The sequence below is a fragment of the Megalops cyprinoides genome, chromosome 9 (genome assembly GCF_013368585.1).
Source record: "Megalops cyprinoides isolate fMegCyp1 chromosome 9, fMegCyp1.pri, whole genome shotgun sequence".
Taxonomy (NCBI): Eukaryota; Metazoa; Chordata; class Actinopteri; order Elopiformes; family Megalopidae; genus Megalops; species Megalops cyprinoides.
The window spans coordinates 30,254,204-30,272,898 of NC_050591.1; the positions used below are offsets into that span (position 1 = coordinate 30,254,204).

The 18,695-nt window shown below is 45.9% G+C and overlaps 1 protein-coding gene across 5 annotated transcripts in view; it reads right to left on the minus strand.

Annotated features, from left to right (window-relative positions):
• The window catches only part of stard13b (StAR-related lipid transfer (START) domain containing 13b), a 98,827-nt gene that overhangs the window by 20,223 nt on the left and 59,909 nt on the right, over positions 1–18,695 (minus strand). Inside the window, exon 1 of one of the 5 annotated variants that reach the window (XM_036536157.1) lies at positions 7,187–7,359. The exons of 3 other annotated variants lie outside the window; for them this stretch is intronic. In XM_036536157.1, coding sequence (XP_036392050.1) covers positions 7,187–7,196 — 10 coding nt within the window. In that variant the 5' untranslated portion in view covers positions 7,197–7,359. Of the gene's footprint in view, positions 1–251; positions 313–7,186; positions 7,360–18,695 lie in introns of those variants that run through there. One more of the 5 variants, XM_036536156.1, reaches the window with a different exon arrangement.

Sequence of the window (18,695 nt, forward strand, 5' to 3'; positions counted from 1 at the left end):
TCCTGCTTAACACAACAGATGTACTGTACTAAAGTGACTCTCTGAAACTGAAATACTTCAGAAGTAATTGACTGAGAAATTTCAATTCACCACAATCCAATTAAAACCACTTATAATACATTTTTCACATATTTTCCCTCCATTAGCTAAGCATAGACAAGTCTCTGAGATCTGTGACTCACTCAGACAGAGAAAGCCCCTCTGCGCTAATATGCGAGTCTTTTTATGCAGATGAAAGATGCTCTACTCACTTGAGATTTTCATCACAGAGTCATTCTGATGCGCAGCGCTGTTTGGTGCACCCGCGGAGCTGCTGCGTGTCTGAGCATCCCGATTCCCACACGGCTGCACATTCCAACTGACTGAGCTGGGACTGATCCCTGCTCTTCCACATCCTAACTCACCCCCCCCCCCCCTCATCCCCCCCGCCCCCTCCACCAACCCCCCTCCAAATCTTACTCCCCCAACACTCCCTTTCCCTGCCCCTTTTCTGTCTCAGTCTCCCCCCAGCCAACCCTCTCTCTCTCCTGCCGTCCCAACCCTGTCCCCCTTTCACCGCCCCCACACCCGGCCCACGACCACACCCCCTCACCCCTCTCCATGCCTTTTTTTGTTTTTTTGGAGGAGTACAGCAGGGGCAGTGTTCCTGCAATATGGGAATTTTCATCTCCTTCTCTTTCATAAGAAGTGATCAAAACCTGCCTCAGACAGGCGTTTTGATCTCGCTACTCTCACCGCGATGTGTGCTGAGAGACAGTGGGCTTCCTTCATTTTTTTTAGGGAGCTGATCTGAGCTGCTGAGAGGAGTTTCATAACAGCGTAACGGCACAGTCCTGGGAGACTGTTTTCCTCTTTTTATTGAGGGGCAGGGGGGGTTGGGGGTGGACGAAGGGTTGGGGGGTGTTCGAGGTCCAGATGTTGTTCCAGCTACGCAGCTACAGAGCGGAAAATGTAGGCAAGCCGGAGTGGGAAAAACATGACATAAACCTCCAGGCAACCACCAGCGGTGAGTCATTCACCAGACCCTGGCCTCCAGAGTCTCGCTGTTAGCCTCACCGCGGTGTCTGCCAATTCATGCTCGGCCTCCCCGCAAATCAGGACAGATCAGCCCTGCGCGATCGCTGTCATCGGTGATGACGGCTGCGGCCACGGTCCGCATTACAGGAATAGAAGCGTCAAAGCAAGAATGCTGCACCAGAACAAAGAACAAAGAGGCTGAAGAACAGCCTATCAGTCATTTAGGGGATTTTCTTGCAAGGATAAAAAAAAAAAGCCACAGACTGGACATCCCCTGGATGCTGACCATCAGTACGCATTTATTTTCAGATGTTTTAAATGTCTTCTTTTTTTTTGGTCTTTCAGTTGTGTGTCACTGCTTTTGTGTTTGGGGAAACCTGATTCAAACGCTAACATCCCCAATGTTGGGCTCCGATTCCGTTCGAGGATTTAAAATTGTACTGTATGATTTAGCATACCTGTCAAAAAAATCTACTGTTCCAAACTACAACAGAAACGTGGTAATAATTACGATGAAATATACAGTCTTAAAAAAAAGAATTCCAGAACATAACTGGGGAAACTTGGATCAGATCAGGTCAAACCTCAGGACCTGAGGGAGCGCAGCAGTGATGCAGCTTTCCTGTCTAACTCCATCATTATTCTCATGAAAAAACATGAAAACCATGATGCGCCGGGAAAATTTGTTCCAGTTACACAGAAAGGTAACGGTAAAGCCATTTTGATTAATCCCTGCCCCCTAATTTATCCTGATGCTTACAGCACTTGTTATATATTGGCCCCAAGAGCAAAAAGTCCAGAGTTTACTCTTCAGTTATATTCCGGACACAGGATGTGAGTTCCCCTGCCTCTTACACTGTTTCCCGCTAATCGCTGAACATGTCCTCCCCACCAACGAAAAAACCGAGACCTTGCCAGGGTGCAGTGCAGTTACCAACAGGAGCTTAATGACGTCAGTAGATTTTATTAACCACTTCACGTTATTTGTTTTACACATACACGGGCTTCCATGAAGAAACTGATTCAGCTCCAATGTGCGTAAACCCTGCCTCTGGCAATTTACAGGAAACGGCTTTGTGACACCCCCCTACTGAAGCGGGCATCCGACCCTTGACCTTTAAGTAGCGTAATAAATGAATTAGTCAGACGACACTGCCATGGAAAAATGCCCCCCCCGCCCCCCCAAGATTACGGAGCAGTACTACAGGCTGTAACTGTCTGTATCAAACACACGCCTGATTGTCATAAACACCTGGACTGAGCCGAGAACAAGGAAACAAATTTCCGTCGGGCTGTCTCATGGGCCTCAGGCATGCAACTGCACCGCAAAGGCCTGACAATCACTCAGCTCGCTCTTCCTTGTTTCCTAATGACTCGTTCGACACAGACAACCCTGTCGCCCGCAAAGACCCCCCTGACAGTCTGGGTCGTCTACCTGACTGTCAAAAACTAAAAAAAAACCCAGACACTCCGAGCTGAGCGTGCAGTTCGAGGGAGACTCTGTCTCATACACACAAACCACAGTATCTGATGTGTCATTCCCAAAACACTCAAGCCCCTTCCCCTCGCCCCCTCAGCCAACCAGATCTCGATTATGCACAATAAACAGGAAAAAGGAGCAAAGTGATGAAAAATGATAACATTTGTACACTCTCAAAATAAGTACGGGTTTTAAGAGAATGGGTTCCGACCACAGCGGAGTCTCCTGGGGGGTTGGGCAGTACATTAAAGCTGCTTCGGAGCACTTAAAACGCACAGGAGTCTGCCAGCGAGGCGAAACATTAATTATTATCGGAGCGCCCCCCAGTCATTTTCCCAGTGTCGTGGGAATAAAGGCCTTCTATTTTTCAGACGAGGGTTTAATTAATACAGGCCCCAGTGTCTCTCCAGCCCCTGGCGGGCGGCATCTCCGGCACAAAGCAGCGCAATCAACTTAACAAGAGGTGCCACTCACTAATCTCGCCGACACATGTCCTCAGTTTCATTTCACAGCATTCTTACCAACAATACGTGACAACAGGCAGCATGCCACAGGAGGGGAGGGGCATGGTGGGGGGGGACGGGGGGTCAGCACATTAAAAAAAAAAAAAAAGAAAACATTTGTGCTGTACTTCTCATGCCACGATACTCAGGAACCTTTATTTTTTAAAGGTTCTGACTTTCTACTGAGGTGTGTTCCAGTGAGGGTGGTTCACTGTTCGGTGGGCCGTTACCTGGGAGCTTGTATCATGATCAGACTTCAGACCCCGCTCTCTCTCATCTCAGCCAGAGGGGGTGACCTCCATGAACTTGTCGCAAAACTATGGCTGACATAGTTTCCGAGGCTGAATTTAGAAAGCCTCGCCGGGGCAGGTTGCTAGGACACGAGGTACACAGGTTTCTTAAAATAAAAGAACAAAAACAGCGGACATCTGAGGCACGGTTCAGCCCTATGGTCTTTGGTGCTTGGCGGTGTAACCCCCACTGACCACAGCATTCTGCACAGTGCCAGGGCTGGGACAGGGTTTGGCTGCTCTCTGGCCTGAAGGGGTCCACGTCCTTTTTAGACGACTGAGTGTATACCCACATCAGCTCTGCTAAGCTGCTCATGTTACTCTCTTGCCCTAAAGTCACCTGAACCTAGATAGACCAATCTCTCTCTCTCTCTCTCTCTCTCTCTCTCTCTCTCTCTCCGTCTCTTTTACCTCAATATTTCAACTTCTTATTGCTGTACTGACCAGCTTCAAGCAAGGCTTCATGTTTAATCAGCCAACCTACGTGGAGACCAAAAATGTCAGTAGGAATCAGCACGTCGGTTCTCTCTTTGTTCACTGCAAATGGTACTTATAATAACCGTGCTTTTACCCGCTGCTTCCTGCATCTGAAGATTGGAAAGAACGCAACATTTTCAGGTAAACATACAGCTGGCATGAGAAAGAGGAATGACACCTATGTGGGGCCGCTCTCACGTGTTCCCATGAGAGAGGAAAAAGAATATCATAGATATCCAAGCAGCGACACAATTACAGCTAGGAGTACCCTACCACAACAGAGCTGTGTTTTTCGGTCACACCTGGTTTCTGTGTCTAATAAACACTTGAGCGGGCAGGCCGAGCAAACGAAAGCGCACCTTCCACCTTCCCCGGAGAAACACCCGTAGCCGTGACAACTGACGACTGTCGCCGCCACGCCTAACACACACGGCCCTCAGGGGAGACCGGGATTAATGTCGCCATTCATTTAACGCTCGTCACCACGCTGCTGGCTCACGTCACAGATGGGTACCTACCGGATGACTTTCAGTGAGGGGGCACAACAGGTCCACCGCAAACCGCTGCAAAGTCACGCAACCTGGGTGTCTTTCGATCCGTTCTAACAGTCGCTTTTCCAAGGTTTAATGGAGGGCCGGATGTGGTGAAACTCACCCTGCTGTCTTTCATGTTTGCCTGCCCCCCACTCCCACCCCTCCCACCTCTTTCCCCAAATAAAAGTGAAGTCCACTTTTGACATCAAAGTGAAGCGGGCCAACACAGCAATGGCTTATTGATTCTGAATGTAAATAGCAAGTGGATTTAAGCTGTAAGCTGCTGCTGCTGTTGACCATTGCAGAAGCAGACTCCGCTGGGTCAAAGGTCAGCTCTGGTCTTTTTTTTCCCTCTACACAATCCCGCAAAGTCGAACAGGACTGGCGCAGCTGTGGTAACACTCACGTTCACCTTGGAGGGATACCCAGGGAGAGGTCTTTCATCTCTGGGGGTGACGCCCACAACCACGCAGCCTCCTGCCTGCACCCTCAGGGCTAGCAGCACCCTGGGGCCACGAGCTGGCACCGCTGCTGTTAGCCACACCCACACACACCCTGCTGCACAGACACATACACACACACACGCGCACACACACACACACACACACATACACACTGCTGCACAGACACACACACACACACACGCGCACACACACATACACACACCCTGCTGCACAGACACTTACACACACATACGCACACACACATACGCACACACACATACGCACACATATGCACGCACACACACTGCCACACAGATGCATACACACACAAAAGCACACACGCACACACATACACACACATGCTGGTGTACAGACACATACACACACACACATGCACATACACTCACAAACATACTCAAACACACACACACACGTACACACAAACTCAAACAGGCACTCACACACACATGTACACACACTGGTATGCATGCTCACTTACACATCTCCTCATTCCATGGGCTCACTATGGTATAAGTATGTTTGTGGTGTAATGACACACTCGCATACACACACACAATCTCAAAGTATAAGCAATGCAGCGAAACTCTCAGCAGCCACTGTCCCATGGCAATGAGACCAACGCCCCAATGTTCCACTGTCATCCTATCTCCACAGTCCCACTCCACAGTACCCATCTCTCAGTACCACCAGTGAGCATGGCACATGCTCCGCTCTATGGCGTTTCTTACATACACACACTTTTTGCTGCAGTTAGGGGTATCTGAACAGCCTAAAATGGGTTACACAAGTTTTGCATTCGCACTGTGTAATGTTGGTCGCTATGACGGCTCAGCATCATAGTTACCCCTGGCGTGTTGTCTTCCCAGAGATACACAGGAACATTCTGATGTCATAAATACTCGGGGAGCCCTGCCAGTGGAAAATCACTTCAGTTGTTTTCGAAAAGCGGACAACACTCAGGTCCTAAATCACAGCCCTCCGTCCACCGCGGAGCGCAAATCGGATTGGCGACTTCAAATGCACACCCTGATCTACTGCACAAATAAATGGCTGTTACCGTTCGCCTCCGCGTAATATCTGGGCAGGAATGCGCGAGGGAACGGGCTTGCACGGTGCACAGTATGTCCCTCAGGGCTTAAATCCCTCTGAGCTCAGATGACTCTGCATTAAAAGATTTACACCAATTGCGTCCGGCCATCAGCTGAGGCCACGGCGCCGGCTCCGCGCACGGATCCCCTGGGGTGAGCCTCGGGTTCTGACCTCAGAGCCTGACCCGGCTTGACCGGTCACGCTGCCGCCCTCTCAGAAGCTTCCGAAAAGAAAACTCATTTTCTTTCCAGAAGTGTGTGAGGATTGCCCAGTTGTTCACTGACGACAACTTTCGACAAGGGCACTGTACAGGCCCATTTTGATGATGTAACGAATAGCTGATCGGCTCTGAGCTGATACCCCTGAAGAAGCAGGAAGTGTGAAAATTCCATTGCCTGTGCAACATCCAGGTCTGGCTCCGCCCCTTCCACAAGGTACCCAACCATGCGAGCCTGCTAACTCTTCCCAGAGGAACCACGTCCATGTGGGGGCTTGACCACAAAGACCCAACCCTCCTTTCGCCTTGAAGATACCCAGAAAAAGGGCTCCATCCTTGCTGCTACCCACCCCCCCAGGGAGAGAGAACACCCCTACTATCTCCTGGGACCCAATCACCTCTCTCCCAAGGCCAGGAATTCCAAAACAGAACTGAAATCAATCAGCAGACCTTTCTGCGAAATACATAAAGCAGTCGCTCGTAAGCCGTCGTGCGCAAGATAAACACTTCCAGACATTGGACTGCTGCCATTTTCCCACACATGCTAAAGTGTTTTCACATCCATCTTGGACGCTTGCGGAGAGGATTTACTTTTTTTGGTGAGAAAAACATCAACTTCAGCTTTTTTCTGAGTCTGAAGCTATTTCCTTTTTGAGTTTGATTAACCTGTCAAGCGGTTTCTGAGTTATCTATCTGCCCTTGCCGACAGCAAAATCCTGACGTTCTTAGCGTGTTTAGCGTGATATCTGAGGATCGCACATTATTTGCCCTGTGCAAAAACACACAAACGACAATGCAGGACTAATAATGAGCCAGGCAAAACATGAGTAGCTGTGAAAACAGTGACATGCACTTTGGGTTAGCTGCCAGGCATCTGATTCAATACTTTTCCACTGTGCAAGAGGGGGCTTGTGTGGTATAAATGAAAACAGCTAACATCACACAATGTTTTTTCTTTTTTTACATTTTTTTTTACATTTGGCCCACTAACATGAAAGCAAGTCTTACTTTATCCAGCTTCATCAGATCTTTGCGCAGTAATAATAAAACCATGACAAATCCATAAAGCCGCAGTCTGTGAGGTTGCCTGTTAGAAGAGATTAGGAGTTATTGTACCTCGGGGCATCCGTGACTCACTGCGTCCGCATGAAGCGTGTGAATCAGGCTCCAGAGTTCCCCGGACCCGAGTGTGTCGGAGCTCCCGTCTCCAAATCCACAGTCCCTGTCTCGGTTCTCTCCCTCTCTCATTCACTCACTCTCTCTCTTTCTGCCCTCCCTATCTCTTCCCTTTTGCCTGCTTCTCTCTCCTCTCTCTCTCATATTCTCCCACCCTCTCTCTCTCTCTCCTTGTTTACCTTTCGTCCTCTCTTCTCCTTCCTCCCTTTCTCTTTCCTTCTCTCTCCTTTCTTTTTCTTTCTGTCTTCCTCCCTCTTCCTCCCTCTCTTCTCCTCTCCCTCCCACTCTCTCCTCTCCTTCCTTTTCCTTCTCTCCCTCCCTTTCCCTCTTCCTCTCTCTCTCCCTCTCCTTCTTTCTTTCTCTCTCCCTCACCTTTCTCTCTCCCTTTTGCTCTTTTTCTTTCCCTCACCCTCTTTCTCTCTCCCTCTCTCTCTTTCTTTCTCTCTCCCTCACCCTCTTTTTCTCTCCTACTCCCTGTCTCTCTCTCTGTTCTGTTCTCTCTCTCAGCTCTGGGTCTTCTCAAACATCACCCCCCCTCCCCCCCACCTCAGTGCAGCTGGGTTCTGTACAGTTGTCCTCTGTCTCTGATAATGAATGATCAGGCACTCTGCTGTAACTTGCAGCCGCCGGTCATAATGAATATGGATGTCGTCTAACTGTGTTTTCCCTTCCATGCGGGTAATTGACATGCACGCCATAACTCCCCTGTCCTGTAATCATGCATACGCATTGATGTAACTCTGTTTTTTCCTGTAATAACGTATGTACGTGTAAGTCGGTTTTCCCTGTTAAAACTAATGTCTGCGTCCGGGCACTGTAATTCTCTTCTCTTTTTTCATGGGTGCTGTAATTCTGTTTTCCAGGGAGCAATATAACACAGCTGGGTTAGGATCGCCTGTGACTCTCCTGGGAGCAGACGGCTGGCACAGGCCCAGGAAGTCCCACTCTCGCACAACCGCGCAGATCCAGAAACGGCAGCAGACGTCGTGTGAGCTCGGTCTGCATCTCAATGGTGCTCCTCTCGGGAACGACAGCGAGAGCTAAATCCATAACAATACTCGAACAAGTTCTTTTCATTAGTAGTTCCCGTTTTTATTAATGGAAAACAGAGGGACGGCGGATGAAAGAAGCCACATTCAGGAGGCGTCTCTGGGGGGGGGGGGGGGGGGGGGGTAATAGTGCTGAGAGCAGACTGTGTTAGATGAGGACACTGGGTCCACCTCAGCACTTGTGCTCCTGCCGACAGAATCCCGATGGTCTCTGAGGGGGTCACTCCCTTTCTGGGAAACGGTCCCAGGGGACAGAGTTCAGAGTGTGGAGTTTTGGGGGTACTCTGAGGGGGGTGGAGAGTTGAGGTCAGAGGGTGTGTGAGGTACCGGTTCCCAGCGTGAGAAAACCCTCTCAGGGTAGGAACAATGAAAGGTTGGCTGCATCCCCATGGAGGTAGTGGAGGTAATTAAGTGTGTCAGAGTGACAGGGTGTCCTGCTTCAGGACTCTTCACTGTAACACGCACCATACTGACATTCCCATCCAGCCTCTCACCCAGACCAGACAATACTGTCTATAGAATCACTGCAGAACTCTACAGCACCTCACTTACCACAACTCTACAACACTCTGTACAACACTCCACTTATAACAACTCAACAATACTGTCTGTAAAACACCCCATTTATAACAACTCTACAACACTGTCTATACAACACCCCACTTATAACAACTCAGCAACTCTGTACAACACCTCACTTAACCAAAACTCAATAACATTGTCTGTACAACAACCCACTTACCACAACTCAAACATGCTGTCTGTACAGCAACAAACGCTTCTACAATTTATCACTGATCAACACTGCATTGTTCTTGTGTGTGTGTGTGTGTTTGTAACAACTACCAAGTGTTACCACTTGATTCTCAGCCAACCTGCACTGCTCTGAACACAAAGCAAAAACGGACAAACTTCCAGCAAACATACAGTATGATCTTCCTCAGAACCGAGACTAACAGGCAACGCAGAGACACAGCCTCACCATGTTACCTTCTGTCACAGAGCACCTGTCCGTGTTTGATCCATGCCATCTGAAAGAGCTGTGGGCTGAGCAAGCAGCACTGATGCGTCTGCTAGTGACGAAAGGCACAGATTGTGTATGTCTTCCCTGCGAGTTTCTCTACTTCCCATTTACAACAAACTGTATTTCTTTTTCTCCATCAGAGGGCAGCCAAGAGCCACCGAGATAACTGCCAACAATCTCAAGGAACTATATAGAGCCAAACTTTGACAACCAGTCAAAGTCAAAATATTTTTGGGCTCACTAAAAGCTAATCATAGTGAAATCACACTGCGTAACTATGCTTTCTTCTGTCCTCATCAAGAATTATGAAATAAAAAGAAACAGGCTATATAACTGTATGACTGGATCTTAGCAAGTCACGCAAAATGGTATTTTTGTGCTGTTTTTTAAAACTAAAATGACAGGAGTTACAACATGAATACACTACAGCAAAAATAGAAAGTTATGTTTTTAAGACAATTAAAACATTGATCTTAGCAATTTGTTTTAATGAGAACTAAAGCATAATAGCATGAATGGGCAGAGGCATACCCACTTAATTTTCCTGCCCTTTCCCAAGCCATCTGTGATTGGTGGAGTTATGACATAGGTGTCCATTAAATCAAGTCAACCATTTGCCTCCTACAGCTGGATTACACAGCAATCTGACCAAACTGTCTTTCCCGTTTTCTGTGAGCCGCTTGTTTAACCAGCCAGTTAATAACGAGAACGTCTGTCTTGCTGGGGTTTTGCTTTAGAACAAAATATGCACTAATGCAACATTTCAAAGTCCGATGAAGTGAATTACCATGTGAGTTCTGCTTCAGAGTGTCTGAATACCCTTAACCCTGCCTGCAAAATGGTGCACAGGAAATCTTCATAAATGCACTGCTGTATTTATACAGTACCAGTCAAACGTTTGGACACACCTACTCAGAAGGATTTTTCTTTAGTTTTACTACTTTCCACATTTTAGAATAATAGACATCAAAACTATGAAATAACACAAATGGAATAATGACCAAGTGACCGAGAAAGTGTTAAATCATAATGACCAAGTGACCAAGAAAGTGTTAAATCAAAACCATGTTATATTTTAGATTCTTCAAAGTAGCTAAAAATATGTTTTTTTAGTGATTTTTTTTAAATGAATTCATACACAGGCATCAACTTCACCATCTATGTTTGTCTAAGAAACAAATTTCTAGCATTTAAACGTAAGTCTTTAGGTCAAAGTGTCCTTGAATGTATGTTTCCCACCATCTTAATCAGGTATAACCAAACTTTTCACTGGCACTGCATGCTTCCAGAGTTTTCTGTACACAATCCCTACACCCAGCCATGTATTTACCAGCTGCATACTGTTTTTACCTTCACTTTTGACAACCAATAAATGTTTACTGGGACTACTACCCTCTGAAAATAAGGGCTGCATTTACATAAACCCTGCAGTAGCCAGGTATTTTTCTGAAATGCTCGTGTTATTGCATGAAACTAGAGCATTTTCCCCTCACCGTTCTGTAAATGTGTGACTTCCCTGTTGCCACTACAGTGAGCCAAACTATTTACACACCTTGGTGTTCTGTCAATTATTACCCAAAACATGCGGGCCAGCTGTCAGCCGCAGAAACAAGCCACCTACCTTTTATCTCACAAGCTACTGTATGAGGAGCAGTTCAGCAGTTCATTCTGAGGCCGCAATATTCAGGTGCAATGAGGTAGCCACGGTAACCGTAGTAAAGCGCAATCCAGAATTATGCACGCTTACAAATGAGGTCAAATTACCTCACGCCGCTGTAATTTGCGGCTGCTTGCTGCTGTTAGTCACTGAACCTAACGGGACGTCAGAACGATGTGCGGGATGCCGTGATCGTTAAGCAACGCCCTGCTTGCTCTAGCCTGCCTGGAATGCCTGTGAGTTCGGAGGAACGCGTGCCGATTCATCGATTTCCCCACTGCAACCCCCGGCAACGGAAAAAACACTCTGTGGCCAACACCTCTGCCGATGGTTGAAGCAGCAGCTCGGAAGGATCCGACAAGCTGGACGAACACGATCATGTGGTTTCGCTAACTGTTAACTGTGCTGTCACTGACCCCTTAAATGGCTCAGAAAGTGCAATGAGACTGCTGTCTATTACTATTGCAGTCTATTACTATTACTGATTATTATTGCAGTACTCCTGTGACACCCTAGAGAAGATGTAGTGAAGGAACAAGCCCCAAAAATGCATCTCTCCCTTGCTGAAACTGCTGTGTCCTCTGGAGATGCCAAACAGGCAGTCATTTGGCCCAGCTCTCCCTTCCTCCCTCCCCACCTCCCTCCCTCTCACAACTCCCTCAGGTGTGACAGCTGACTGTCGGGACAGGTATTAGACTGGAGCAGCGTTACTGCGAGACAAAGCCAACCAAAACAATGAACAAACAGGAAGCACATGACTAGAAGAGGCACTTTCTCCACCTAGATAGGTGGGCATCTGTAACAACTTGTGGTTGTTGAAACCATGGTGATGGGAGGAAGGGAGTCTGTGACACATCAGAACTCTGAAATAGTCTAGGTTTGATTTAATCTTGTTTTAGAAATTAATCAGGGCATTCTCATAACAAATCAACTATTTTCTAACATAGATGCTAACTTAACAGATACTAACATAATGCATTTACATTATATTTGTTATTTCACAGACACTCTTCTCCAGAGTGAAGTGTTCCTTCTGTGTACATTACAGTGGGTGTTCTAATCGTCATATTTTCAATATCCTGCTATGTCAGGCAGTTATAGTATCCACAAAACTGTTCTGCGTTTTTGTGCTGAAGGGCTTCAGTTTAAGTCTACCTCTGTGCCACCTTTAGCCAAAAGTGTTAATCAGTAATCGTACCTCGGCGCTCTGCTTGTGACTTTTCAAGAAGTGATTTGCAAATCAAAGTATAGCTGTGCCCTCTGCTCAATCAAAAAGCCCAAATGCAACAATAACCTCGTGCGTCACATCAAGTCAGCCTCACAAGTTCACAAGGGCATTTTCGAAAGCGCCGAATAACTAGGTGATTGCAATGTTTTCATCAGCAGAGTAATGCATTTTAAATCGTCATACGAAATAACTCGCTGTCACAGCCAGACGGGTGCAGGAGGAGGCCATATGAGGCTATGCAGCTCACCCTCTAAGCGGGGCAGGCTCAGGTGCATCGGACTCGCTCCATAATCTCGAGAGGAGACTCTCTGAAAGCGTCTCACACTCAAGAGTCCTTTAGCGTTACAATCTCTGAACGGGCGGCGCTATTCTCACTTCAAAAGCACAAGCCCCGTTTTTCCCTTTGAGTGCTGAGGAGAGCTGCTCTTTGCACAAACAGGGAGGGGGGGCCGCGCCTGACGGCCTTTCAGCACGTCCTCTGGCCGCGCTGGCCTTCAAGAACTCAGGGTGAAGCAATGTTTCTACGGTTTCGGTCTCTCGTCGTTTATTAGTACTGCGGTGGTTTCTGCCAGTGAATTAGTCCTCATAAGCAGACCATCAACAGCAGTGCAGTGTGTGCACTGTGTGAGTTATAGGGAAAAGGTGATGAAAACGTCTATTTGTGAATATTTTAAACCCTCTGTGGTAATCAGTGGATGAGACACTGTGTTCCCGAGAGTAGGTGGTAGGGGCCACTGGGACTGTGTGTATCTCCATGGTGATACAATGTTTTTTTTTTTTTTTTTTTTTTTTTTTTGGGGGGGGGGGGGGGGGGTATGGTGGCAGCAGTACTTATGAAACAATTATCTGTTGTTGCCACAGTAATGATATCAAACAAATGTGTCACTTTTATATTTCATATTTCATTTTACAGCCTTGATGCCTGATTTGAGCTCCACTCTGAGTCTGAGCAGCCTTCTTTGTCAGGAATTAAACCAATATTTTGGAACTGAAATTGAGTGTGTGTGTCTGTGTGTGTGTGTGTGTGTGTATGTATGTATGTATGTATCTATGTATGTGTATACGTACATGTGTGTGTTTGTATGTATATTAAAGTGACAGAATTTACAAGAATTCAAAACACAACTGAAGGAAACCGATCAGATAAATGTTTTGCATCACAGATAAATGCATAGATCAAAGATGAAAAATACGGGCTAAGCTCACAGGTTAAACAGCGAAGAAGAATCAGAGAAACCAGCCCTAGGAGAAAGTGCCAGGGAAGAAAGGGAAGTGCTCTGAGCTGTCAATCATAAGACTCAAATGCTTTCCATACCAATGGACAATTTCTGCTGTTTTGAAAGAGTACAGGTGCATTCCATTATAATGAATGTTGTCTTCTAAACCAGCCACTCTGTCGCCGTATCACATTTACGCTTCTGTGTCAGTGCCTATTTTGGTGTGACTTCTCTTGTGTCACTTGGCGATCTCTGTCCTACCAAGGTAGCGGGCTACTGGACTATCACAGAAGGAATGTCACAGGTGAATAGTAGTTTTGGAGACATGCAATAGCAGACACTATGTAGAGACCAAGAAATTACCTATACACTCTGTGATGTTGAACTGTATGACCTGGTTGGTGATATGCTCATTGTACACCAACTGCAGCTGCCAGGCCATAACTCTGGTAGGTGACGAGGGGAGACCAGAGCCCTGAGACAGAACCATGCCACCGCGGGTTAATGATCATTACAGGGGACCTTGTTAGACCAAGGTCAGAGAAATGTGACACAAGGTCAGAGAAATGTGAAGAGTAACTGATCTGAGGTCAGTCCTGACATATCCCTCTGTGCCAAACATGCACCGGCTGGGAGGAACAGGGGATAAAACTGCCTCTGTCAGCAGAAGGACTTTTAGTCACAGTTGGAATGGGGTCACAGAGAAATGCACCATGCAGTAAAATTGGGGGGGGGGGTGGACTTTAAAAACTTAACTGAAATAACCACATCAACAGTACTTCTTATGGACCAAAACACTGATGAATTGTGACAACTACTCATGGGTAATACATAAACATTTATTTTTAGCAATAGGCCCAGAGTGACTTGACTGAACTGCCATCATATGGGCTGTTCAGTTTATTACTGCACCTACTAAAGATAGTCTTCTTTAAACATGAAGTTCAAAGAAGAAGAAATGAGTGCCTTTGTACTGTAAGGATCTCAAGCATTTTTAGATAACCTAGAAAAAAAGCATATTCCTTTTTCCCTTTTTTTTCACAAAATTGTCTGTTTCAGAGAGTGCGCTATTGGGTTAAAAATGTGATTTTTCATAGCCCCTTTGCTGTTTGTTTCATAGATTTTACAGATATTTTTCTGTGGGTGCAGGGTTTTTCCCACTCAGCTCTTATCGTCATGGCAAAATTAAAACAGAAGGAAAATTCTTTGGCTATTGAGCCCTCTTCTTGGAAGGAATATTTGAGAAGAACTCTGGCTGAGCACAATTCAGAAAAGAAAAAATACTGATTGGAAATTTGGGAGAGGAAATCAAGAATCCAGCAGGAAATTTTTCCCCCATGAAGTCATGAATAGCTCATTGATTTCTTTACAGAGGGGGCAGTGTGTCTGAGTGTGTGTAAGGAAATGTGTGCGTATGTGCATGTGCATGCATTCGTGTGTGTGTGTGTATGCCTGCATTTTAACATATGTGTCCATATGTGTGTCTCTGATGGTGTGCATATTTTGCTGTAAGTGTGGAAACTTCTGTAGATATACAGGACCAGTCAAAGGTTTAGAAATAACTACTCATAGAAGAGTTTTTCTTTATTTTTTACTGTTTTCCACATTTTAGAATAATAGTAAAGAAATATGAAATAACAGTGAAATTATTACCAAATGACCAATGAGAGACCAAAAAGTGTTACACAAATCAAAACTGTCTTATATATTAGATTTTTGGTAGCAAAAAATATTTTTACAAATTTGATTTTATTTTGGAAATAAATTCACACATAGACATCAACTTCACTGTTTATATCTGTCCAACAAACAAGCATTTAGTGTCTTTGAATGCATGTTTCCCAGTATCTTAATCAGGTGTGTCCAAACTTCTGACTGGTACTGTATGTGATAAAGAAAGTTAGAGAGTGTGCGAATGTACTGTATGCGTGTGAGAGGGAGAGCGAGAGTGGAAGCATAAATGTGTGTGTGTGTGTTAAGTATATGTGGGGGCCTGTGTTAATGTATTAGACAGATTGAGAGTGAGTGTATATGTGCATATTAGGTAAATGCAGGGCCTATGTGGGTGTATTATTGTATGTGTGTGTGTGCTTTTTTGTGCGGGCATGTGTGCATGCTTTTTGTGTGTGCGTGTGTGTGTGTGTGTGTGTGTGTGTGTGTGCGTGGGTGCATATTAGGCCCGTGTGGGTGTAAAATATGTGAGAGACCGGGCGAGTGGGCGTGGGTCAGTCCGGGCGAATGGGAACCGGGGGCTGTGTAGGTGTAAGACTGGACTGCAGACGTTTCCCCGTTTTCATCAGCGTGAGGAATAGAAGCAGATGCAGAGCCTGAGAATCTGGCCTCCAGATGCAGGCTCTCCGGGCGCTGATAAATCAGAGGCACAACAGCCAGCCAGCCCCGCTTCCAGAGAACGGAGGTGGCATGAAATATACAGCTTTTAGAGTGATTATGGGAAAGGAGAGGAGTTGCTCCATAATACAGAACGGATTGCTTGCTGAACCCAGTATCGCAGCACACAAGAGGGCTTCATGACACTAATTTGGCACGAGAGCACCCGTAATAACTCTGTGACTCCTCCTTGCTGGTATTTTTATTGCGATTCTCAGGCAAATCATGTTAATCAAGTTTGTGGATTTTGTGTTATTTGGCGGGACGGATTTGCAGTTGTACTTGACATGAATTCTTGTCCGTAATAAAACACCCACCCCAGAAATGACAGCACGAGAAAATATCTCCACATCTACACTTCTGACAAATTTACCAAAAGAGGAGAGAATGAGGCTTTTCCGTCTTTTCCCCCAGAGCTTTGGTGACACTCCAGCACCGTCTGAGTGCAAACATGACACAGACCTCCACAGGCCTCCCCGGAATTCCAGATGAAACAATACATGATTCACTCCGGCCCCCACTCGCTGTCAGGCTGCTAAGTCAACAGGACCAACCAGATGGAATGCAGGAGGAGCCGCTGTCCAACGGACCTCAGCCTGCTGACCATCCCATCCCATCACATGGACCCTATTCAATCTAACTGCAACGCGCTTTGCGCTTAGCTTTATTTAAGCAAGTTTAAGAGAGTGCTTTACTTTTTGTTGTTGTTGTTGTTACATAACAAAATAATCACAATGGTGATCATTGCAATGGCTGACCAAACTTTAATGTTGTCTAAGAAACAGAAAGAAATAATTAGAAAAACATGACTGCTTATACGTGTTTTTGAAAGATTAGGACAACCTAGAGCGGTGCTAGACTGAAAAGAGGCCATACAATGTTGCATTCATGTCATACCACTGAAGTAAAACAACGCTTTCCGCTCATTTAGTTTCAAATTCCACCAAAAAAATTCACACAGCGCTTAATTCACCGGTCTATCAGAGCGTGGACAATTCACAGAAGTTACAAGGCAGACTTCGCATTCTGTGGTGGAAAAAACCCTGCAAAGCCAGGTTTCCACTGATCCGCTTTAACTGTATGTGTGCCGTTGCGATGCAAGCCAGCATGGTGGCCTGCCTTTAGTTTTATTGGGCTTCTCCTGCTCAAGTGCTGTGGTCCCTCATTAGAGCTCAGCTTATCTGATGCCACCTACAACCATCTACTCCTAGCAAATGACGTGTGTTTGCTTCTTGGCTGTGCATTTCTTCTATGTTATTCCTATTATGGAACAGAGTGGTTGATGCTCAGTGCATGTGGTTCTGGCACACAAAGACGTTAAAACGGTTGAGGATACAGGAATGCCATGCTGCCTAACTAGGAGTCACGTTTGTCAAAGAGACACGCAAGTCCAGTTTGGATAAATATGCGCAGCTGGGCTCATGCAAATGCCACTGCTCTCCAGTGTAGTACTGCTGCCAAAACATCTGATCATCTTCTCTAAGATGGTCTGAAATGTTCCATTAGTCTTCAAATGGATCCATCTCAGTCGACATGAAGTGACCAGCATACTGTCAGCCTGGGTCAGTTTGCTGTGGAAACATCTATGACGCTGTTAACCTACTGTTAACACAAAGCAGTGGAAATGCACCTTAAGTTTACAGTACACTGTGTAACACTCAAGGTACAGAGGGACAGTAACCGCTGGTAACCACAGAGACTCAAGCTCCCTGATTGGCAACCAGCTGTGTAAGGCCAGTAAAGTTCAACAGGCGGTAATTTGCAGTGGTCTTAATTTCTGTTTTGTTCATCCTTCGAAGGTGGAACAAAGTGGAAATGGTTTCCATTGGGTGGTACACTTGCCTTGCTATTAAGCGCACAAAAAGACAGTTGTGACCAAATACATGTTTTCATTGTTTTGATAATTACTCTATAATAATCATTTTGATCAAAGGGACATGTTGACAATTTAAAGGTGCTTTCTTTTAAATGCTAAAAATCCCCGCTGGGACACTGCTGCTGTACCCTTGGGCAAGGTACTTAACCCACAGTTGCCTCAGTAAATATCCAACTGTATAAATGGATAACATTGTAAAGAAAGCTTTGGAAAGTAAGTCGCTTTGGATAAAAGCGTCTGCCAAATGAATAAATGTAAATCTGACACAACTGCCATTTTGCTTGGTCCAGTCTCCCAGTCCACACACTCAGACCGTACTGTACGTTGGCGATTCATTCATACATATTTTACTAAATTGTTAAGTATGATCGCAATGGCAAAACAAAGGCAGGGAAAGGAATTAGCTGAAGGCATTTACCGGTGACACTCCACTCCCGGGCAGCCCAGATAACAGAGCCACAGTGCTTCACATTTACATTGCATTCCAGTCTCCCACATAGTTCTGTTTCTGATAATAGCCCAGGCGTGCCACGGGAAGGTAAACCTAGCAATGCAATACTGCGTGTGACAAGTCAGGGAGCAGGGCCTGAGTTAGTGGCAGGATGATGTATGTCGCTCGACCCAAATCAAGACTTCCAAGCACAACGGGCAGGACAGGGCTACTTGCACAAACGACGGTGGAAAAACAACCGCGGCTTTGAAGTTATACAAGCAAAAGGAAATTTTCAAGTGAGAAAAATCCAGATTGTGCCTCATAATTTCCATTTTTCACAGACCACGGGCCATTCGTTTGAAGTGCCGTAGAAGTGCCACCCACATGACGCAGATGCTCAAGTCGATAAACACTACACAGGTTCATTTTGTTGCGACAACATATTTACCGCATACATTTAGTTGTTTGTGATCTATGCATGGTGCTCAGAAGGCCACATGTATGGGATTCAGTTACACGGCACAGAAGCAAAACATACAGAATGTGTTATCACATAAAGTCCATCCGAAAAGGTCTA